Here is a 24026-nt window from a genome sequence, read left to right as displayed (position 1 = left end):
TCATTTCCAACCCCAAAGGGTTGATAGAACAGTGGTCTGATGTGATGTAAGGTAGCTGCTTATGTTCCGTGATAGAACTCAACCTGCTTAGTTTCACAAGAACGTAAGAGCTACTGGATCAGGCCAGTGGTCCATCTGGTCCAGTATCCTGTTCTCAAAGTGGCCAACCAGATGAGCTTCTATAGCAGGCTTCCTCAACCTCGGCCCTCCATTTGTTTTGAGACTACAATTCCCATCATTCCTGACCACTGGTCCTGCTAGCTGGGGATCATGGGGGTTGTAGGCCAAAAACACCTGGAGGGCTGAGGTTGAAGAAGCCTGTTTTACAGTGTTGCAGATTCATGTGCCTTCTGCACACATTCTGCCTTCAACACACCTTTTAATCAGTACCATAACTTACACGTGTAATCAACATTCTGAGACTGCCTTTTGTGTACCTTTATGGCCTATTACTTGAGAGCTGGGGGAGGGATTAACAGCTAAAAAGGACTTTTGTTAGTGACATAATAAACATGCATAATCTTGGTCCGTCTCTGATACCAGAACTCCAATAATAGCAAGCGATATTCATTTTCTCAACTGTACTGCAAGATTGCTTTCCAATGCATACGCAGACAGACAAGTGCAACTGTAGATGCACGATATGTGCAGAGAGTTATATTCTGTGCCTGTTTTCTTGCAAGTTGCTTTCTGGTTCTTTCAAATCAATTGTTCATCTTTCATCTTCTATTCATTTTGTTTCCAGCCTAATGCTCCCGTTGGCACTGTTCACCTGCAATTTTATTACATTTCTTTAGTGTTTTATTAGACAGGAGGTGTGGCTGCCTCTGTTGCCCTCCACATAGCACCAAATGAAACAGCGTTATTTCTTTCTAATGTGACACAGGGTAAAACCATCTTCCAAGGTAAGGTTAGTTACATTTGCAGGAAAACATGATTTTTTGTCTCTGCCTACACTGCATACTGAATGGTGAAATTTTATTGACTTCAAAGGCTTTGAGATCAAACTCTTAAATTCTGTCCCTGACAAAATAAACATCTCATAAAATACAGGGAGCTAAAGTCATTTAAAACTGGGGGGAAATTGTCTAACCTCCTTAAAGAAATAAATTGGCTCAAGGCAATAGGTTGGGCACATACAATGCATACATATCATTAAAGGCAGCCAGTGTGCTTGTATCTCGTTACAAGTGAATTCTGCATACAAACTGAGGTGCATTTCTCTAATCTTCAACATGCCTAAATTGTAAAGGATCTTCTTACAAAATCCTCTTGCCATTAATGGGATCTAGCAAACTAAAAGGCGGCAAATGTTCAGAAGAGTTAATTTTCTTAAAACCAATGAAAGCAGAAGTTGTTTTTCCCTTTTGCCTAGAGAAAAAAATGAATGTTCTACTTATGAACACGCATCAAAACAGTCCCCTTTTCCCAAGGCACAGAATTTATAGTAACAGATAATTAACAACAAATTGTGAAAACTCTATGAGTTAAAGGTCTTAGTTTTGTTGCCAAGCTGATGTATCAAATTCAGAGATAAACAAAGCGTATGCTTTTTCGCCATTAACACAGCGGCCGTGTCAAGATGGAGTGATGCAAAGTAGTCTGGCAAAACACAATCAAAGGTCACAGTGCAAAAAAATAATGCCCCTAGAGGATTATTATCTCCCTTTTAATTCTCATAGGATGTCTAAAAACTTGTATTGCTGTATTTGATCCGCACTGCCTCATTATAATGATAGCATCCCTAGTAGACAAAATAGTCTAGAAACTTTGCACAAACAAGTAAAACAATCTCCGAAGGATCCGAAAGCTTGGGTTGGCAATCTGATCTCTCATTAATTCCCTGGAAGTGCTTGTGCTAAGAAGTGTTCTGGGATTCCCCCCCCCCCCCCTCACCTCAGTCAATCACTGCGATGTATTTGAAATACAAATTGCTACGCAGTGTTTACAAAACGAGACACGGCTCTTTCTCGAGACGAAAACTCAAGACAAAACGAATGCATATTTACAGAGAGATGGCCTTTAAAAAGTTTGTTTAGTTTCAAGAGCTTTAGAAGTACCAAGCGTGGTGGGGCAGAGCCCCCTTTCCTATGCTGCTGCTTACCTAGACAGGGCTGGTGGCAGGGCAGTGCCAAGGCTGGGGCTGCACAGTCGTACTGGCAGGACTGCTGCTGCCAATGCAGTGTTCCTGCTAGGGTATCTTCGTGGCTTCAACCTCACTTCACCACTGCCCACCCATAGCCCCATCCAAGCAACCAGCAGCGGGGTTTGGAAGGCGGCTTCCACCACCCCACATACGACCAGAGCCGTAGCTAGGTGATCTTGCGCCCCTGACGGAACCGTCCAGATTGCGCCCCCTGGCCATTGACAAATTAGCTCTTCTTTCCACCTCTTATCCACCCATTCAATTCACCCTCTATTAAAAACCATTTCTTATGAGGCAATATTCAGTATTTTTATTTATAGGCATATTTATAGACATATTTTTAGCCGATTTAGCCAAGGGGGGGGCTTGCCTGTGCCCCTGGCGGGCGCCTACCTCACCACCCCCTAGCTATAACTACTGCACATAACTACTGAAAAGCTGGTGCCAGTTTGAAGGCTCAGTCACAATGTCCGTGCCAACTCTGAACCCATAAGGAAACAGAGGGTTAACAAAAACCTTTCTCCTTTCCAGCGGTCTAGAATTGTAGAAACAAGGGAGAGAATGCCAGGGCACAATACATGACTTGGAGTCAGTTTTCAGCTGAAGAGCAGCTTAAACACAGTAAGCTTGGCCTTGTATTCTCTGTATTATAGACTGAAAGCTGATGTACAGTAATAATGCTATTACTTCTCCACAAACTTGATATAGTGGTTAACATTTCAAAGTGATGTGCTGACCCTGCTGCTCCCAGTCACTGCGTTCAATTCTTTGCATCACACACACAGCAAATGTGGTAAATACTTTAGCAAGGCCTTCTGTTACAAATACTGCACATAATGTGCTTCCGGCACCTTATGCACAAACACTCTCCTCAGCCTTCCCCACACTACTGCCCAACAGGAGGGAAAGCTGTCTACAGTGTGCTGAATGAATATATGTTATCAGTTCAATGTGCTTGCTGATAGAATAGTGATGCTGTGCTTTGAGGGAACTGTCTATTTGTTTCAAAATGCACAAACAATTCTCAAAAGAAATCAGTCAACATCTTTGAGAACCTTTGCAGCTCTAGTTTCAAGGAATGCCTGGGTAAAGAATGATAAATGCAAAACAGGGACAAAATTAAGTCTTACAAGATAGGATTGTATGGACAGATTAAAATAGAACAATAATGTTTTTGCTGGAAAATGATATGGCAATACATCCAAAATTGTAGGTCATTCCCATCAACTGTGAAGGCCGCTCCTGACCTCATGGGACACATCAGGATTTTTTTCAGCTGTGTTCAGGGTTAACACCTAAAAAATTGATGCTTGCTAGAAACTTAAAACATAAACCAATTCCTGAATCCTAATAACTCCAACTGGTTTTCACTTGCATACTTGCTAAACTCCATTTTCCACCCTATTTATATCAATTTTATCCTGCTAAATACCCACCATGCTCTAACCAATGGAGCTATCCAGGTTTGCCCATTTCTCTTAATGCGCCTATAGCTCTATCAAAGAATCATAGAACTGTAGAACTGAGGAGCATCTACTCCAACCCCCTGCAATGCAGGAATATGCAGGCATCCCATAAGGGAACTGAACCTGAAACCTTGGCGTTATAGTTCCACGCTCTAACCCATTGAGTTATCTTGGCCAGGTGATTCTATTGTCCATATCAGTTCCTATTTTTCTGTTTCTATGTTGCATGTTTCAAATACTTATGTACATAGGCCCTCAATCCAGAAACAACAATTAATGAGCCTACCAGCAGGCCAATGCAGCAAACTGTTTTCTTGAGGCCCTATCCCTAGGATGCCCTGCTTTATATTTGGAGATTTTCCTTTCACCCCTTGCCATACCAAGCGGACAGTGCATCATAATAAAATAAAAATAATAATATTAATTTACATCCCGTTCTTATACTAAAAGTACTCAGAGTAGCATACAGTGTAATAAAAAATAAACTTAATATAATAGAAAGCACAAATGCAACAACCAATTTATAACATCAGTTCCAATCACACTGTGACCAGCTTAGAAGAGTGACACAGCTTTCACCTCCACGGACTTGCTGCTTATTCTGACCAGAGCAGAAGATGGAGAAGGAGGAAAAATTGCTATGCTGCCTCCAGGCTGGTGCAGAGAAGAGGCCCTATTGCAAACGTGATCAAAGCAGGGACAGCTGAGAATCTGTTTCCGACCTTTCCCAGCATCCAAAACACTTTTCCAGTAGCTTCTGCCCATTTGGGCAGGTTTCTTAGCGTACTCTTTGCCAGCAGGGCTCCCTCACTGGTGACAGAGAAGATCCAGGAAGGGCTGGCTAGCAGGACACCTCTGCAGCACAGGGGGACAGGGGGCTGAATTGCCCTGCGTATAGTAATTGAGAAGATCCTTGAGGAACCTCAAAGTAGAGGAGTCTTCTTTTTAGATGCAGCAACACAACGTGTTTGTTTCAGAAATTAATGTCCTAATAACAGATGACAGCAGTCCAGATCACAACCCTAGCTGTGCTTTGCTCAGCAAAAAATAATGGAACAGTTACCAGAAATGGTTCCTCTATCTATTGAAGTACACATAAACAAGAACTATTTCCAAAACTCCAGATGTCTTGGTCCTTAACCCTTCTACACCATGCCCTGCAAAGAACTGACAGAACTATTATGGCCATTTTACAAGCCCCTTGGAAATGTCATACAAAAGGAACTTGTCCCACACTCTTCAAAATAACTGTTTTGATGGTCACATTATACTGAGAGGTTGCATTATGAAGACACTGGAGCTGGAAACTTTGAGTCTCTGTGCTCTGTTTTAAACAGTCAGCACATCTCAGTTTTATTCAGTTCTTGCTATTCCTTTTCCAAAGGAGGTAAAAAAAAATACATGCTAGCTCTTTTTTTTTCCATAAGGGCTTTTCTTGTCATACTTATGCGTCTTTGTTTTATTAGTTTCTTTATCTCTCTATCCCTTTCTCCCTTGAGAACTATTATATATTTCAAAAGGGCTTGAAAAACTAATAAGGTCATTGTATTGGTTTATGATTATGTTTAGTTGCTTCAGATGACACCTTGTAAATGAGGCCTTGTCTACCTCACAGGAAAATGAAAGGTTACTAGTTCAGGCTAAGTGTCCTACTTTGCAGAGGATGGTTCTTTATTTAAAGGGAACCTCTTTCTCTAATAGTCCTCTGTCTGATTCAAGTCTAGTTTAAAGATAAAGGACCTTAAGAACATAGAGCAGGAACTTTGAAGTTGGCTGTCCACAGCACCTGGACAGCAGAATAAGCATACAGGCCATCTGGTCACAGGTCCCCACATTGTGGGATGGGTTGACATCATGTGGCTTTCCCAGTCCCACCCCTGATCTCATGTTCAGGATGGATTTCTGAGTCAGGGAAGCCTTCACATAAACACCTGCTGAATAATAGCTTCCTCTTACAAGGGAGAGATTGTTACTACTCACAGAAGACCTCTCAATCTAAAGCAAGTCCTCATCATCAGTAACAATGGAATAATGACCAGGCTTCCTCAACCTCGGCCCTCCAGATGTTTTTGGCCTACAACTCCCATGATCCCTAGCTAGCAGGACCGGTGGTCAGGAATGATGGGAATTGTAGTCTCAAAACATCTGGAGGGCCGAGGTTGAGGAAGCCTGCTCTAGACAAATTAACCTCTGCAACAAATCCCAGTCCTAGCTCTATCCTTGTATTAACTCAAGTAACACTATCTATCATCTATCTATCTATCTATCTATCTATCTATCTATCTATCTATCATCTATCTATCTACCTATCTACCATCTATCTATCATCTATCTATTTATTTATTTTCTATACCACTTGATATTTTTAATAAAAAACCTCAAAGCGGTGTACAGCATATTAAATCAATAAAACAATAGCCGAGAGATGTTCCTCTGGCTTCATGAGGAGCCTCTTTGGTAGGTCTGGGTGAGTGTGGGCCCTGCCCCCTAGGCCAGCTGGAAAGGGCCTTGCGGGGAGCAGCCTCCACACCTCACAGCTGGGCGATGTTCCTTTGGTCTCATGACTATCACAGGACATTGCAACAACAGCCATACTATCAAAGGCTCGTCTACCTGCACATCTTCTAATGTGAAACATTTCATCATGCACCTGCACAGCTCCAACCTCACTGCTCCCGCACCCCGTAAGCAACAGTGCTGCCAGTGTGGGAGGGTGACTGTGGCACAGCTCACCATGCCAGCTACTCCTGGATAGCTCACTACAGAAGGCAATGGGCCTCCTTTTCTAGTAAGGTATGATTTACAAGTCAATGAAATCCAAGAGACACTCTATTCCACTGGCGCTGTTTCAATTTAATACTTTAAAGCTGCAATCCTGTACTCATTCATTTGGAAGCAGGCACCATTTAACTCAGCAAGACTTACTTTTTTGCAGATATGTCACTTTCATAGATTCATAGAAGAGTTGGAAGGGACCACAAGGATCATCTAGTCCAACCCCCTGCAATGAAGGAATATTTCACCCAAAGTGGGGCTCAAACCCCACTGACCCTGAGATTAAGAGTCTCACATTCTATTGACTGAGCTATTCTTTAAAGCATGTGTAGGACTGCACTGTAAAACTACTGCCTTCAAAAACCAGGAGAAAAAAATTATTCAAACTAATCCTCCCCCCACAAAAAAAAAAAATCTTCCAAGAGAAACTTAATTTCTGCAATCAAGTTGTTTCAAAAAGGATTTGGAAAAGAGGTATCAAATGTAACTATATTTTCACAAGTTGCTGAATGGCTGCTTCACAGCTGGCTCAGCCACGCTCTGTTTATTTTAATCTCCATAAATGCTGGTAGACTGAGAATCTGAACCGCAAATATGATTGTCATTGTCAAAATTATAGACTAAACTGACCTATTCATCAAAAATGTTGACAGTTCTCATACAGACCTGCTCTCCATTGTTATATTAAATAAAACCACAGGTTCAATAACTTTTTCCAGGTCTTCCTTAAAACATCAGAGTTTCGTTTCTTTTGGCACAAAGCTGGAAACTGGACAGAAAAGCTAGATTTGTGAGGATGAAGTAATTTACTGCTATAAAATAAAAAGCGCAAAAATAGATAGTGGATAGAAATGTATATGCGTATTCACAAACGTACACAAAGTAGAACACATACAACTATCTGAAGACTTCTTGTTAACTCCATGAACTTTATGTAAACATGGATTATTCTTATTCACTGAACAAAATAAGGAAGGAATAGTGCTGCATATATCATTCTCACTTTACCAATCTTTCTCTTGCACTTCACAGAGATTAACACAGAGATTTGAATCCTCCCACAGGAAGATATCACTCACAAAAGGAGGTCTTCTGTGGGTTCAATTCTTCTGTGAATAGCAATGCTTTCTATGAATGGAGCAAAGAGTTAGGATTCAAGTCATATTTCTCAGAAGTCTAATTTCCTTCAGTAAATAATCTTAATTGGGACTGAAATATAAAAACCATTAGCTCCAACAAGTATTAAACTGAAGTGTAGCTTATGTAATCATCCTAACAGCTTCTTTGCCTTTAAGCCACGGAAAATAAACTGGCCTTGTTCCTGTATACTGTTCAAGATGCACTCACAAATTGTGAATAACCTTAATGAAGTTTCAGACAGGCTGTCCATATGGAACAGATTCCAGAAACAGACTGGAACATTAACATTATAATATTGAATCCCTCAATAATGTCACCAACATTTTAATGAAACCCGTTCTCATCTCAGCAGCCTCTGTGCAAAGATCTATGAAAAAGATTCCCATGAATGATAAGGGTGTTTGTGCACAGTTTTTTTCTGAAATACATCAGTTTTGCTATTCAACTGAAGGGAGGATAGACCATTTGAGAAGACATGAGTTTTCACAGCTCATGGTTTATAAGCCAGACTTCTTGATATTTCACTAAAATTAAATCTCTAAAAAGTAGTTCCTTTTGATGAAAAAGAAGATGATTTAAAAATAAAATTACCAAAAAAAAATCCTGCACAAATGAATATTAGATGAATAAAAAAAGAAAACCAGATATAATCAGAAATGCTATTTTGGCTAGCTTTATCTGCTGGATTAGGATTTTTAAAAAAGAAAAAAAGTTATCCAAAACATTTTTCCAAAGCCATGTAACTGCTAGCATTACAGCCAATATTAGAAAGTGCAATTTTTTGCTATAAACAATTAATGATGGGATGTTCAGACATAGGATTCAGAAAGCCATTCAGATACATCAAGTTCCATTAGTTCTTCAGCAAAATACAGCAGTGACTCTCAATCTGAACACACTTACATGCTGGCTGCAACAGCTAATGTGAGACAGGATGGAATAAGGTGACCTCAGAGAAGTAAAAACCCAGCGTTAGATGAAACATATTTATTTCTTTCTAAAGGCACCCCTATGCATCTTTTTCCAGTGTTGTAGAACTACTCTACCTCATGGGACAATCTTCTTTCAGCAGAAAATATAGAATTAGTTGAAAACTGAACTGGCTGCAAAGCCAAGTAATCAAATGGGACATTTGACCATGAAGCAAGAGGCATCACGCTTTTAATTCACCACATGCTGTAAGTTATTTTGGATAAGGGGAACTGGGGACAAACTAAACATGATGGTAAACACAATAATGTGTGCTTGACATTCATTTACTAAACAGGAGTTGCATAATAATTGTCAGGGACTCAGGAGCAGGAGCACTGGGGAGAGAGGAAATGGAGAGCGAAGGGGAAGAATCCGAGGGCAGCGTAGGGGAGTATGACAGTGGCCCGAGAGATTCCATGAGCTTCTCCAGCGAATCAGAAGATTCCCAGAAGGGGGCGCCTATGGTCAGGGCAAGGGGGGTCCCAGGGGGGACGCACCAGAAACAAGGAGACAGAGGGGAACCCCAAAGCAGCAGTGGGGGATTGGGACCAGTTTCCCCACCAGAGCGTAGTGGGGGGGAAGAGTCACATGTGTCAGAGCCAGCGTCTCCTCCAGCGGGGAGAGAGAGTGAGTCAGGGCTGACCACGCCTCCAACGGAGGGGAGGTCAGTTGCAGCTAGCCCCCCCAGAGGGGGAAGCAGTGACAGCAGCAGCAGTGAAACGGTCAGGAGAAAAGTTACCGGCTGGGCGCGCGCGCCAAGTTCAAATGTACAGGCACGGGGAACAGCAGGAGACCCGGATGGGGAACCAGCTCCTAAAGCCCGCCGGAGGGAGGGGGAAGGCTCAGGGGACTCAGCGTCAGAAGAGGCTAGAAAGGGCGAGACCCCAACGGCCAGGCGGAACCAGAGGCGGAAGGAACTGAGGAAGAGGTGGAGTAAGGCTAGAATCTTAAATTGGTGTCAGGAGGGAGGAGACTCAGACGGAGCATCAGCGGTCTAACAGTTGAGACGTAGAGCTGCGCGCTGCGGCTCTGGAAGTGAAACTGAACTTCAATAAAGACTTTGTACCTAACAACGAAGCAGCGTTGGTCCTTTGTGAGCTGGGACCTTGGGCAGCTCTGACAATAATAATAAATAAACTTTTATTTCTATCCCATCCTCCCCGGCTGAAGTCAGGCTCAGGGCGGCTAACATCAGTGTATGTATATATATATATATAGAGAGAGAGAGAGAGAGAGGTAGAGCATGGGGGGACCGATCCAGATTGGGGCTGCAGTATGGGGAATTATCCCCCGCACACAGTCCCAATCAAGTACATTGTATGAATGCATATGAATGCGTATCAAGTGTATGAAGGCACCCCACTGCTGCTATTTTCCCCAGGAGAAGACTATCATTAGCATCAATTATAGCTTCCTTCCTTGAGAAAATACCAGCCATAGGTGGCCATCCATATTGGGACCATGGCACAGACAAAAGGTTAAATCCTTCCCCTGCTCCCATTCCGGCCCTGCAATGGATGCTGTTCCGTCAACAAAAACAAGCACACAAGAGCCAATCACAGAGGACAGTTTGGTCCTGTGTCTCACAGATTTCAAAATCCAGTTATGATTGGGCTGCAGCCGATTTCCTGACTTTCAGCTTGTATTTCAATATACAAGTAGGAGGGTTGCCCAAGGGAAAACAATGTATAATATGGTGCAGGCTTTCACTGCACTGAGTGCAGATCACGGCACCAAGCTCAGTCCAGAACTTTTTGTGTCTGCCATGAGATTAGAGCCGTCTGCAGCAAGGCAACTTAAAACTCACAGTTCTTATGAGCTCACTCACTGTGGACTCTGTACTTACGGAAATAAGCATTGTTAATGAAAGCCTGAGCTCATTTACCCCCCCCCCAAAAAGGCAAATTTTGCAAAAACGAGAGAATAATTTGTGCAAAATAAGCACTTCAATTTGCAAAATAAGAGTTTTACTCCGTTGATGCAGGAGCAGTCATTTTTAGGCTATCAAGGAATGCCTTGATACTGAAGAACCAAACCCAAAATGTATGTAATGTGGATGAATTTTTATCAACTCTGAACTGTGCTATCTCCCAACCTCACTATAGTCAGGGAACTAAGAAAACATTTTGCAATGTGGTGCTGGATGTAGACATCAAAGCTACACATTACTTGCAAACTCATCTAATAAAGCTCTGACAGTCTTACAAAAAAAACCAGAAACAGCTTTAGAGTGGAATTATTTTGCACAGAAAGCAGGGGGAAATGGATGCTTAACTCTTTCACCACCATCTTTTTTTTTAACAACTGAATTCCTCACTCAACTCAACACAGGATCTCCCTCATGGCGTTCCAGTTACGCATTCACCTTGCAAAGTATGTAATTTATCTTTGTGTGCTTAGCTTTGCAAAGCATTTAACCAGAACTCCACGGAGGAAAGGAGTGCTGTTTAGAAGAGTTACGAGAGCTGCAGCAGAAAATATCTAACATGCTCTGAGTTCCAGAAAAACTCAACCAACACCAACTGACATGGCTATAGTACATACATCTTCATGAAAGTAAAAAGCATCACTGTACCAAATAGTCAGTGCACACCTCGGGATTGAAGTAGCTGGAAGTTGAAATATGTAAATGGGCAAGACACTAGATCAGAACACAAGGCTAGTGATCCTTCTGCCAACCATAAGAACCATGGCATCTGGTTTTGAACCTTTAATGGAAATTGCCTGTATGTTGTGCATTCGTTAGTCACTTTTCCTAGAACAGACCCACAGAAATCATAGGACAAACCTGGTGTACTATGTGTCAACTTCATAATACTGTATATGGATTACTTATACTAACTTGAAACAATGATCTGTAGTCTAAAATAAATTGCTCAAAATGCTGCATCAAGATAATTTCCAAAACCAGGTGATATATATATATTTGGTTAGAGGAAAGGTGATCTCATTCCATTTTTATTTTTATTTTTTGTAGTTAAACAGTAGAATCCTAGACACTCAAAGTAGATTGAGCTTCAGCCTTTCAGGATTATAAATTTTCTTTAGAAAATTTCCCAATCCACAGCATTGATCAGGACAGCTTAACTATATATAGAACAAGTGGTGTAGCTGGGTCTTAGAAAGGAATGCAGTAATCAATCAGCAGTGTGAATCTGCATTTCACATAACACCCTGTATCAGAAGGAATTATTAATAATCTCTTAAAGTAAATTATCTTTGTTACAACAGCTAAAGCTTTCCAATTTCAGAAATGATGGCCTAAAACAGCTGCATGTTCCCAAAATCACAAATACAAAGTCATTGTAAAATATGTTGAATAGCTGTATTGTCCATTTCTGCACAGCAAATGCACCTACGATCAGATACAACAATCAGCTAAAAGCGGTTTTCAAAACAACGCTCTGGAATTTTTTCCTGGTTATTTCATCATTGCACAAGCCTATTCAATCATGCAGAAGGGAAACCATGAAGAGGGGGGTTGGCTTCTTTTTTAAAAAGTGTATTCTCTAACCCTCCCATCAAACACATATACCCCACATCAAACGGCTTTTAAAATTTACACAGCTTTTAGAGTTTATTGCAATACAACATGAGAAGATTGTCTTCTTTTGGGGGGGGGGTGAAAAGGGGAACAAGAGCCCTGCCAGGTTACGACTCTAACTACATGTTTATCTGGTGCATAATCAAGGCTGCTTTTTAAAAGTGATTAATATATTTGCATTGGCATTTAACTTTTGTCCTTTTCTCTATGGTTAAAAAAAAAGCTAACTTTCCATTCTCATTAACAAAGAGTTCTGCATAGCTCAAAGGCTGGCACACCTCACTCAGGGCAACAGGAATTGATGGAATTAAAAAAACAAAAACCCTTTGCCCTCTTATCAGTTATTGAAGAAACATCTAATCTCTTAGAAGTATCTCTCCTCCAACACTTTCGAATTCTCACTATGCAATGAATAAAAGACCTGACTCACCTTTGGTCAACATGAGGTCAAGAGGTGCCTCTTTTGTTTTATAATTTAACTTGTCCTTCAAACCATTAGGGAAAAAGGAGATTATGTAAAAATTGCTCCTGTTAAAGATCGGACATCACTAGACAATAGGAAGGAAATCTGGAGTTTTAAGTCTTCACTTAGGTCTTAAAACATGTGAGTGTACACATGCACACCCACAAACTGTGCCTACACAAGTCCTTCTGTTGTCAGTGTGATCTCACAAGCCACAATACCAAAACATAGCAGTCTGAGCAGGGAACCTTTTGCTCTGCCTTTGTTGGTTTAAGCTCAGGCTATAAACATTATTTTAATGCAGTATTTGTATTTCTTGGGACTAATAGTTCAGCAGTCTTGAAATCCTTTGTCTTCCTTGTTGTAAGAGGAATGCAGCATGCGGCACACTTCCCCTTACAACAAGGAGGACAAAGGATTCAGTGATCAGGAGACAATTAGTCCCAATTAGGCCTATTTCGCAGCTGAGTGCAAAGGGTGGGGGAAGGGTGTTCACATTTTCAAGAAATATGTCCCTCTGGCAAGTTCCAGGGAAATCAATAAAGCTACAAGTCTGTTACTAGGCCCGCAGCTCACATACAAAACTGTGCTGAGTTTTACCAAGCCTCTGACATCTGGAGCTCTTTGAACACTATTCTGTCCAATAAACCATGCAACAAATTTTGGATTTTTTTGTTGTTTTCACCTAGTTCATAACAGGGATTGCCATAACTCTAATAATTCCACACCCACCATCAATCCAGGGGTAGGCAACATGAACTTCCAGTTCACAATTTATACATCCTACAGGCTAACATTTCAACTCTCCCCTTTTTGTTTTTTGAAAACGTTATCACAATAAATGTTAGAAGACTAGCAACAAGTAAAAAGAAGCTCAAATTCTTATTTTTCTACTCTCGTGATTACAAAGCCATCACAACCCTGATATGTTGACCTGATTTTCACTACCAGGAATTAGAAAACTGTAAAATAGGTGCAAGATACATGTCAACTTTGATTTGGCTTCCAGAAAGTATGCATAATTGCAAGCAAATTATGGAACTCAATTACAGCAAAATATATGGTTGTTTCACACCTTGATATAACAGCAAGGTGGCACTTAATTCTGGACAAGTTTTCCACCTGTAACTTCCACTACATGAAGTTCAAAAATCATTCATAGTACTTACATGTGTACATGGGGAGGCTGGAACCTGCTCTGGTTAATGTTGTAGTGTGTGAACGCCTGGGTTGGATTTGAGCTGTATTCATCCACAGAAATGGTAACTTTGCCTTGTGAAGGAATTCCATGAGCCATCCTTTCTCTTTATAGACATGAGCAACTTACAACTTTCCAGAACAAAAGATGGGAGTGGGCATTGTGTTTCAGCCAACGACAGAAGCCAAATATCTCCTCATGAGCTCTGCAGACTTCTGGAAAAACAGAACAGTACAGAGATATTGATCAATTTGTAATGAGGGTTTTGAGTTCAGCCTAGCTTGTGATGGTTTCCTATGGAAATATGTATTGATCCATTCCTAATAACACTAGCGTGTAAACTCATTATCTGAGTGTAGATCTTAATGTACCTGAAATGACACAATCCACATACAAAAGGGAGGTATCAGCCTGTCCGGGGAAACCCCTTGGTTGGCAGAAGTAAAGAAAAATCTTAAAGATAAAACCCTAAAGGTGGGAGACCTCCAAATACACCCCCTTAAGGAATACTGGCTGACTGCTGGGAAGTGGGTATGGAAAGCCGCTTGGGAAAGGGTATGGCTGGCTGCTGGAACCCTGAACAGTAGCGGTCCACAGGGCAACATATTGTTTCAGGTTCAACTTGTTATACCCACATGGTATGCTGTCATCATGCTTAAAGTACTTTATGACCGCATTTCTATGACGTTTGGAGGACAACACAGGCACCAAGTCTCCCTCTCCAACAAAGAAGACAGAGTTCTGACACCAGATATGGAGATTCAACGTCAATGCCACTGCAGAAGCATCTACAGCCCTGGCCCAATCAATGTTGGCGCTCCAGCTTCAGTAGGAACATGGTAAGGGGTGAGCTGGGGAGGTTCAAGGATGTGCCAGGGAAGGTCTGGGAAATGGCTTAGATCCAAAGTGATTCCACTTCCCTGACATGCACCCAGAGATTTGGAGACTAACTCAAGAACCTGCAAAACAGGCAGAGATGTGCAAGAGTTCTCCTCCAACCACACTTCTGCTGTGAGCAGTTAAACCACCCTCTACATTTGCACACAGTAATCTTAGTAATTTTAGAAGACTCAGAGGAATTTTACTTTAAATTAAAAATATCAACCTCTTCATAAATGCAAAGAAATGTAATTGCAACTGTAAACGTTTCTGATATTTTTCTAAACTCACAAACTTGAACATCTTTGGTCCATCATTCTCTCCTTCCTACCCCTCCTCCCCTCTCACCCTTCCTCCAAACATGCATACAGTTGTTGTTTTTTGTTCTCCAATTCATTTATAAGTACTGTATTTCTTAAATTTAAAAATGATTTTGTAGCAGCATTGCAACATATCCATATCCCAAATTTTACAAGGTCAATGCTCAAGCAACAGGGGATATTTTACTCTCAGTAGGACATGATGGAGCTGGTACAAGCGGTGCTTTTTTCATGGGGGGACACAGGGGGATGCATATCCCTAAACATTTTGTGAATTTAAGTTTGGCCTCATTGAGGGGCAGTATTTCAATATGAGTAGGAAAATGAGAGTACCCGTGAACATTTTTTTATGGGTAAAGGTATAGAAAAGGACAACCAAAACGATCAAGTTGTTCAAGCAGTTTCTTGACAAGAAAAGGTTAAAGAGAATAAGAGTTTTCTTGTTTAGGAAAAAGAAACACTATTGATGTTCACAGGAAAGGAGTTTATAATGTTATGAACAACATAAAAGTAGTTAAGAGGTGTATTACAATACTAGAATCAAGCTCATCCAGAAATATTCACTGGTCCTGGGGTTAAGGCTAGCCAAAATTATGCATTCTAAATGCAGTGAATAACTAATGCATGATAGCTGAGGGTGTATTCTTATTGTTTGTTATTATAGTGTACGTTTTTGGGTTTTTATATTGTAAGCTGCCCTGTGATCTTCAGATGAAGGGCTGTATAGAAGTAAATAAATAAACAAAACATGTATATTCAGAGGCAGTATAGCTCTAAACACAGAGGCAAAAAACCCCAAGGTATAGTGATGGTTATGAGTATCCATAAGCATCTAGCAACCCATTCATGGTTACAAAATACTGGAGAAGATGGACCTGGAGATGGTCCATCCATCAAGCCAATCCATATGGCCTAAACTAAAGAACAGGAGCTACAGAAGAAAGATTGCTTTCAATAATAAATAATAAATAATAATAATAATAATAATAATAATAATAATAATAATAATAATAATAAATTTGTACCCCGCCCATCTGGCTGGGCTTCCCCAGCCACTCTGGGCGGCTTCCAAAAAATATTTTAAAATACTCTAATACATCAAACATTAAAAGCTTCCCTGAACAGGGCTGCCTTCAGATGTCTTCTAAAAGTCTGGTAGTTGGTGTTCTCTTTGACATCTGGTGGGATGTCTTTCTACTATTTCTGTATACCCTATCATTCCTAAATTTCCTTTCATTATTTAAGCCAAAGAAATGTATAAAAAAGCAGAAATGGACAGTTCTTTATGTTCAAAATCAATTATAATTTATTACTGTGAGTTATACACTTCCATTATTTAACACAACCTACATGTTTCTAGCTATTTGCTTCATTCCTTCTGGAATATCATTATTCTGGTCAAAAAATTAGTAAATGTCTGCTAGCCCTTTTGAATGTTTCAGCCATAAAGGGGCATCTCAACTAGGAAAGAGCTGTGGATATGCCCCTTGAATGTATTCGTCCTCACACAGATCCTTTGAGCTTTCCCATGTTCTAGTGTAACTTTTGCATTGGGGCCTTTTCTACTTGTGAAGGGTAACTAAGAGCTCTGGAAGATCAGGATTCTTTTTTACACTGGAAGTTCCACCAACAGAAAAGTCTCCCCCACACACACTCGAAGAATTTATACTAGAACACAGGGAAGCAGACAGGATGCATACAATGATAAAGGGCTAAAGGAATAACCCTACAACCCTTTTCTGCTTGTGTTGCCTATTCACTGTTGTGGCACCAGAAGAAGAGTTGTGAAGGACTTCTAATCCTTCCATTATGTCAAACTGCTTTCTGCATTTGAAATCTCTCAAAATAATTCTGATTAAGTCTTCATCCAAAAAACCCCTGCTATTCTAATGCACTCTGTGAGCACCTTCATTAAGTCACCAATTTCCCTGTTATTCCCTGGTGAGGTTGATGGACTTCCTTCCACTCCCTATCATTGACACAAATCCCGTCCTGCCATTAGAAAAAAGTAGTTATGCAACCTTCAAGTATGTGCTCATGATAAACTGAAGGCAAACAGACTGAGCACAAACTTGAAAAGCAAAACTTGTAATTCCCACTCTTAACATTTTAATACCAAAAAGATCTGAAATGGTTGAAGATAGGTCCCCCCCCCCCCGATTTTGGTCATGATCCACCTTCTAGGGTATGTTTAAATCCAAACAGATAAATCGTTGTGCATTCTTAGGAATACAAAAAAAGGTAACACTTACATTCATATACTTGCTGTTCCTATAAATTAGGTGCTTCCTAAAATTGATACAGAAGTATAGAAAACCAGTCTTTGTATTTACAACCAGTTATGCTACATAGCTGATTGCTACATAGCGGTGCTCCATTGTTTCTAAATAAAAATAGGACTTGCTAGATGTAAAATCAAATATCTGGAGCCTCTACATTGCACCAGTATTAAGATATGAACTGGAAAACCTGGTTCAGCACAAAATTCCACATAATGCCTTCCAAATAGCAGATGGCCTGCCATAGGCGATTTATTTTATTATTTTACAACCTCAGGCCTACATAGGCTTCCATATGTTAAGCAGGTTACGGAACCACACAACTTCCTTTTTCAAGAATCAGGGTATTTCTTCATTTTGCATATCGGAAAAAGCAAGCAGGGAGAGAGCTAAGACCCTCATCAAGTGGATCTTGACCAAAATCTTTAGTATATTTCACAGAGGGTACTCTTGGTATTTGTCTCAAATTATTCGCTGGTTATATATATGTATATATAGGCATGGAGGACAAAATCGCTACAATTTGCTACATCAAATCTTTGCCCAGTTTGCAGTGTAAGATAACTGCCTACAAACTGCAATGAAGGAGCTTCCATACCAACTTTGCAGCTGTTTCCTTAATTTCCCCCACAATTATATTTTACTGTTATTTTGCATAACAGTAAAACACAACACCTGCTTCCAATTGCAATTCTGTTGTGAAGACTGTAATTCTCTTTTGAGATACTAACTATGAAGACAGTGTGCAGTGTGGAACTGCATAATTGCACTGCGCTGAAAAGTAAATACAAATGAAAACATCTTCCTGTTAGAGAAATGACTGTCATTAAAAAGAATGTGAACCCTGAGAGCTTAGGGATTGGGGAAAAAGAACACATTTTGTATTGTTAGAGTTTTAGTCATTAGTTTTAGGTAGCAGTATTGAAATGGCATGGCCAACCACTCCCTCTCCGCAAAAGCAGATTCTGTTGAGTGTAACTAATAAACACAATATCATTATTTTTCTGCTTTTCCCCCGAAAAGATAAGCAACTATATTTTAATTAATTTAGTGCAGCCAAAAGGCAGTATTTTATATTCTTTAGCCCACAAAACTCAAGGGGAAAGAAATCAAACTTGCTGAGGAGAATAGTGTATACAGCCCAACCCATGATGTGTTGTACAATATTCAAAACTTTAGCTATGAGAAAAACAGTGAGCTAACTCAAAGTCAAAGCAGAATATTGGTAGGCAAACAGAAATCCTCATTCAGTTTCTCTAAGATTTTTTAAATTAAATATTTCTTTATTTAAATTTTCAAGTATGTATACAAAGAAAACACACACAAGCCAATATAAAAGTAAGCAAAATATTACATTTCTAATTCTGGGGGTCTTCTTGTATTAAAACGTGGCAAATTTACACCATTGGCTTTTAAAATGTCAATCAGTGACTATCAAACTGGTAAATAAAGGTCACATATTATGTCTGAGCAGGTTGATCTTAGTTTCATTTCCCTTTCATTCTATTCCAGTGCAAAACAGCTTTCATATTAGAAGTGTCTGATTGTGATCTGCTTTAATGAGGAGCTCTTTGAAGAAAATGTAAGGCAGGACCCAAGTACTTCAAAACTTTTGCTAACAAATTTATTAGCCTCCCTGTGAGGACTTCCCTCCCATTGACACCAGTCATTAAGAAAATGGTGCATCCACGGTGGAATAATAAGGGGGGGGGTCTACACTGTTAAGCAACTTACTGCTAATTTTAATGCTAGAATTATGCCAACAGAAGAACTAGCAAAGTGCCATCTTATATTATGCAATCCTGAAAAACTCAGGGGGCAGCCTGTGAATAATGTAAGCACTGGTTGTGCAGTTGGTATGCTTCCACAATGGATAAATGTCACAAAGGCATTGAATCTGCTGATTTGATTTGAAGTCCATAAAAGACACAAAAGCAGGGCATTTATATGCACTGTATATAATCATTTTTGTCTCAGAATATATAAAAAAATGGCAAGTATTTCTGGCATTACCAGGCTACCAGTTTTTATAACACTGTTATAAACATGCACATTAAATGAAAGAAAATTAATAATCACACTCACAATTTGCACAGATGTAAAGAGAACAAATACTATTTGGGGAAGAGAGAACCCACTATTTTACTCCATCAGTTGGAATATTAATTCCCATTGACTTTAGACTGGCTTTAGTTGAAGCAAGTATGGAAATTCCTTAAGAATTATAAATAAGGGGGAAGAGTTAAATAAGATACTGATGCTAACACTTCCTTCAAGATTTATATTCAACCTTTGTTATTCTCGCTTTGATTAAACTACACTCAATGTGCAATCATTTACTCAGAAGTAAGTTCCACTGTTTTCAATGGAGCTTACTCCCTGGTAAGTGTTCTTAGCATTGCAGCCCAAGTAACAATTCAAGAATTTAAATCCATAAAGTCTTCAAGAAGTTACTCATGTAGGTGTCTTGTTTAATACTTTCCTATAGCTTCTTCTAGCATAAGTTTATCCAATCACTGCAAAACAAGATCCCCATTTATACTCAACATTCCAGCAAACAGTGCATATATTTTTAATTTAACTATAACTCATTATCCATTCTGCTCCTATCTCCAGGTAGGCTTTTTCCTTTCCTTTTCCTTTCTGAAGAGGGGTGCATAAAAGTTATATATCAAATGAATGTTGGAAAGATAAAATCTTATCCCCAACACATGACTAATAAATGAAACCAAACCTGTTTTCCATTCATAAAAAAACCTGATGCCACACATACAGAAAGATGGAGAAAGAGAGGAAAGAATCCTTGTGGACCCTTTCTTCTTACAGATGAAATCCTTAGAACAAACTCCATCCCTCGGTTGAAATGATCCATTTCCCAAGCCACCTTCAGTTCAAAGGTGCACAGCAGCAAACAGGAACAATAAAAAACAATAACAGCCAGGTACCAGTTTGCACACACTACCTCCTCGTGGCAGTCAGTCCGTGCCCATCTAAGCGGTGCTGGGCACACTTTCTCCCCCCTTCTCTCTGGGCAACTCTCCCGGAGAGGCGGCAGCACTCCTCTGAATCCACGCTGCGTGTTGGGTCTGCTTCCTCTCTGCCTCTCTCATTCCCTCTTTCCCCAGTGCTCGGAATGATTGATCACAATCAGCGGCCAATAGCTCTGACACCGCACCATCCTGGCTCTCCCCCCCCCCCTTTTCCCAACGTCACTCATCCCAACCGATCTCCCCCCCTTGCCACTCAAGCTGGCATTATAACCTAGCTCAAATGCATTCATTCAAACTCCACATTTTTACAACTGCTTCATTGTTGTAGTCTCCCCCCCCCCACTTCTAGATCCCTTTTCTCTCCTTTTTTTTAATGTGCATGGGTAAAGTTTCCATCCTCTTTTCTCTACAATAGCTGTAACACCCCCCCCCCCACGCACAACATACACCGCTTCTTCTCGTTCACATTTCGCACTCAAACTACAATACCTAGCAGGAGGTGGGTTGCTTTTGGCGGGGGGGGGGGGAGAGGCGAGGGAAAACTACAAAATCATGCAGCAAGCCGGGTGGGGCGGTAAATTTACAACTCGTGGGTGATTTCATATTTCTCTTCTTTCCAGCCTCCCCCCCCCCCTTTTCACCCCACCCCTATAAAATGTCGAAAGGTTTCCAAGTGCCCTTAGGCCTCGGGGGTCATTGATTTCCAAGCCTGTTGTGAAGCGAGAAGGGGGAGAGAAAGCGAGAAACGTAGCTGCCTTGCATGTGAAAGAGACAAGGGGAAACTCCAGCTCTTGAATAGTAAAGAAACCTATTTGCAATCGTTACTTTTTCCCCCCCTCTCCTTTTCTTTTGCTTTGGGCAGGGGTGGGTGGGTGAGAAAATGCAGAGAATAAGGCAAAGGGGGGGGTGACAAACACGTTTCTGTCCCCCCCCCGTCCCCACACCTTCCTCCTCCCCGCCAGCCCCACGTTTCAGTTTTCCACGCTAACTGTACTTTGCATTTCACTCCCTCGACCTGCCGCCTCGCCTCGCTCTCTCCCTCGCGCAGCACAATGCTCCCTTTGGCCTACCCTCCCCCGGTCGTGCTCTTACATTATAACCCCGATCACCCGAGACTCTCTAGTAAACAGCCAGCGAATTAATCTCCGCTGCCAAATCTATTCCCCAGCCGGCGCCGCGCCCCCCCCCCACTCCGCAAGACAAGAAATTAACGCAAAAGCGGGGAGGGGGGGGCAGGAGAAGGAGGAGGAGAAAGGTGGGGAGCACTAGAAGCACCGGGGTTGGGGGGGGCGGAGAGAGAAACAGACACCCGCGCAGAAATTAGCCTTCCTTCTGAAACAACAATTTATAATAAAATCACAATCATAACAATCCAGCTCTCTGCCCGCGATCGCTTTGGCGAGTGGCAAATCAGCAGCCCGTTTGAATCTGATTATTGTTTGCCCTCTCTGATCCCCTTGTACTTGTACATGACAAGGCACCTCTAACCCATGGCTTTGTGTTTTGTTATTAGGAATTTTCTCCCTCTCGCTCCCCCTTTCTCTCTCTCTCTTGGTCCTTCTTCTTCTTCCATCTGATCCCTCTCTCCCCTTCTCTCTGCTCGGGGCGGATGATTTACCTTCTCTCCCTCTTTTTTTATTTTTCCTGGATGTTGATGTGTGTTCCTAGGGATGCCTTCAGTGCTGGGGAAGGAGCCGATCCATGAGGAGGAGGGGAGGAGGAGGAGGCGGATGGTGCCGCGGAGCTGTGTTGCGAGAGGGCGAAAGAGCGAGGAAAGGCTTTGCCAAAGGTTGACGGCTGGTGCAAGGCAGGGCAGACACCTTCGACCCCCGAGGGTCCCCGGAGTGGAAAGGAGAGAGGCGGACGCAGGCAGAAGGAAGGAAGGAAGGAGGGAAGGGAAAGGAAGGAAGGAAGAAAAGGGAGAAGGAGAGCAGCCGCGATCTGGGCTGGAGAGCGAGAAAGAGAAAGAGGGAGAGAGGGAGAAATGAAGGGGGAGAGGAGGAAGAGAGCGGAGGAGTGCAGTGAGTAAGGACTGCCACTGGGGTCAGGGAGCAGAGCACCAGGAAACAGGGCGGCCAAGGCGCTCGCCTCCCTCTCTCTCTCTCTCTCTCTCTCTCTCTCTCTCTCTCTCTCTCTCACACACACACACACACACAGCCACACACGCATAGGCTGCCAGCTCCTCCTTGCTGCTGCTGCTTACTTCACTCTCTTCTCTCTCTCCCCCCCCCCACCCCGCAACCTCAAGCCAAAAAGGAAGGCTAAGGAGGGAGAGCATCCCCTGCCAAATCGCAGCAAATCTCCTGCCCTCCCCTGAAAGATTAAATTGAAGAGGAATGCAGGGTCACGGGAGACCTAAGGCATTGCATGCTGGAGTGCCCTGCAAATCCTGAAGTACTGTATTCCTCAATTTCTTCAAGCGTTGTGTCATCATCATGGTCATTAGTATAGGGGGTTGTTTTCCTCTTTTTTAAGAAAGAAACGAGGCAACCCCCCCCCCCAAAAAAATGGTTTCACGATTTAGGGGTAAAAAATTAAAATTAGGTGACGGGGAAATTAACATACACCAAGCCTAAATAAATGTATGTAAGAGATTATGGGAGTTCCATCTCACTGACACCATCAATGCATCTATATGAAGACAAGTCCCTTTGACTCTGTATGCCTGGGGTGTACAAATTCAAGGAGGTGCGCACCCCCATTTGTTTTATAATAATAATAAAACAAATGAGAGCCATAGCACTTTCACAAAATCCAAACAGTTGAATGAAATGGAATAGAAAGGTTATTACTAGGATTAACTACAAAGCATCAGGAACCTTTTGAGTGTGCGGAAGGGGGGGCAGAACCACATGTAATAACTATTGTATCTCCCTCTTTTTTAAAAATTGCCTCATTCCTGAAGCAGGAGAAAATTTCCAATGTTTTTTTTCTGCAGAACAATTTGCAGTACGATCCTGCTGAGCGTATCAGTCAGAAGTAAGTCCTATGTTCAAAGGGGCTTACTTCCAGTTAGCATTGCAACCTAAATCTAATGTGTTGGGGAGCGAGGGACAGAAGCAGTCAAATCTGGAAAAGAATGAGGAATATCGAATCATAGAATTGTACAGTTGGAAGAGACTTCTATGGTCATCTAGTCCAACCCTCTGCAACGCAGTGCAGGTCACAATAAGCGAGCAGGGCAAACCAGCCCAAAGCTATTTAAAAGCAATGAAGAGAAAATAACATTTAAACTTATTGAACTATGTTAATTGGGTGAGACATAGTATCACGCCTCCTACCCCAATACAACCAGAACACTTTGTGCTAACTTTGTATTTCATAAAAATTTCCAGGGGGGTGCATATATTTCGGATTGTGAGGATATAATGGGAGAAAGCCTCTGAGAAGCAATGGGGAGGGGAACACTCTCACGCATGCAATACTAAATCATATTGTAATATAACGTTCAAACTAGGCCAGCTAATTATTTTTTTCGAAAGAGTCGAACACGGTTTGAACACATTCAATTTTTCCTGTTGCTAACCTGATTTTTCAGTTTTTTGTTGTTTTCAAAACCTATTTGCACAGATGTGATAGTGGTATTAAAAAAGGTGAGTGTGTACTCAGTGATCTAAATGTCTCTAGAGCTACTTTCTATACTCTAAAATCTATTACCTTTCTCTAACTATAATGTGACATCAAAAAGTATTACTCTCTCTCAAAAACTCCCCCCAATAGTTATTTTAAATTTTCATACATTTGTTCCTTATATATTTTGCAATAATTTAAAAAGGAGGAAACATTGCCCTGCGAAGAACTATGCACAATACTCATGACAAGTAAAGGGAGATTTAAGGTAAGAAAATTTAACT

At 41.3% G+C, this 24026-nt stretch overlaps 1 protein-coding gene across 3 annotated transcripts in view; it reads right to left on the bottom strand.

The window, feature by feature from the left end:
- The window catches only part of MPPED2 (metallophosphoesterase domain containing 2), a 123397-nt gene extending 101042 nt beyond the window's left edge, over positions 1-22355 (bottom strand). The window contains exons 1-2 of one of the 3 annotated variants that reach the window (XM_083600120.1): positions 21791-22355; positions 13676-13919 (exon numbers count right to left, since the gene is read on the bottom strand). In XM_083600120.1, the coding sequence (XP_083456246.1) occupies positions 13676-13803 (128 nt within the window). In that variant the 5' untranslated portion in view covers positions 13804-13919; positions 21791-22355. Of the gene's footprint in view, positions 1-13675; positions 13920-20144; positions 20331-21264; positions 21402-21790 lie in introns of those variants that run through there. The other 2 variants (XM_083600122.1, XM_083600121.1) reach the window with 2 other exon arrangements.
- Between the last annotated feature and the right edge of the window lie 1671 nt (positions 22356-24026).

The sequence above is a fragment of the Podarcis filfolensis genome, assembly GCF_964270895.1.
Source record: "Podarcis filfolensis genome assembly, chromosome: 1".
Classification (NCBI taxonomy): Eukaryota; Metazoa; Chordata; class Lepidosauria; order Squamata; family Lacertidae; genus Podarcis; species Podarcis filfolensis.
Note: the sequence above shows the minus strand (reverse complement) of the source record. Positions and strands in the feature narration are given on the sequence as shown.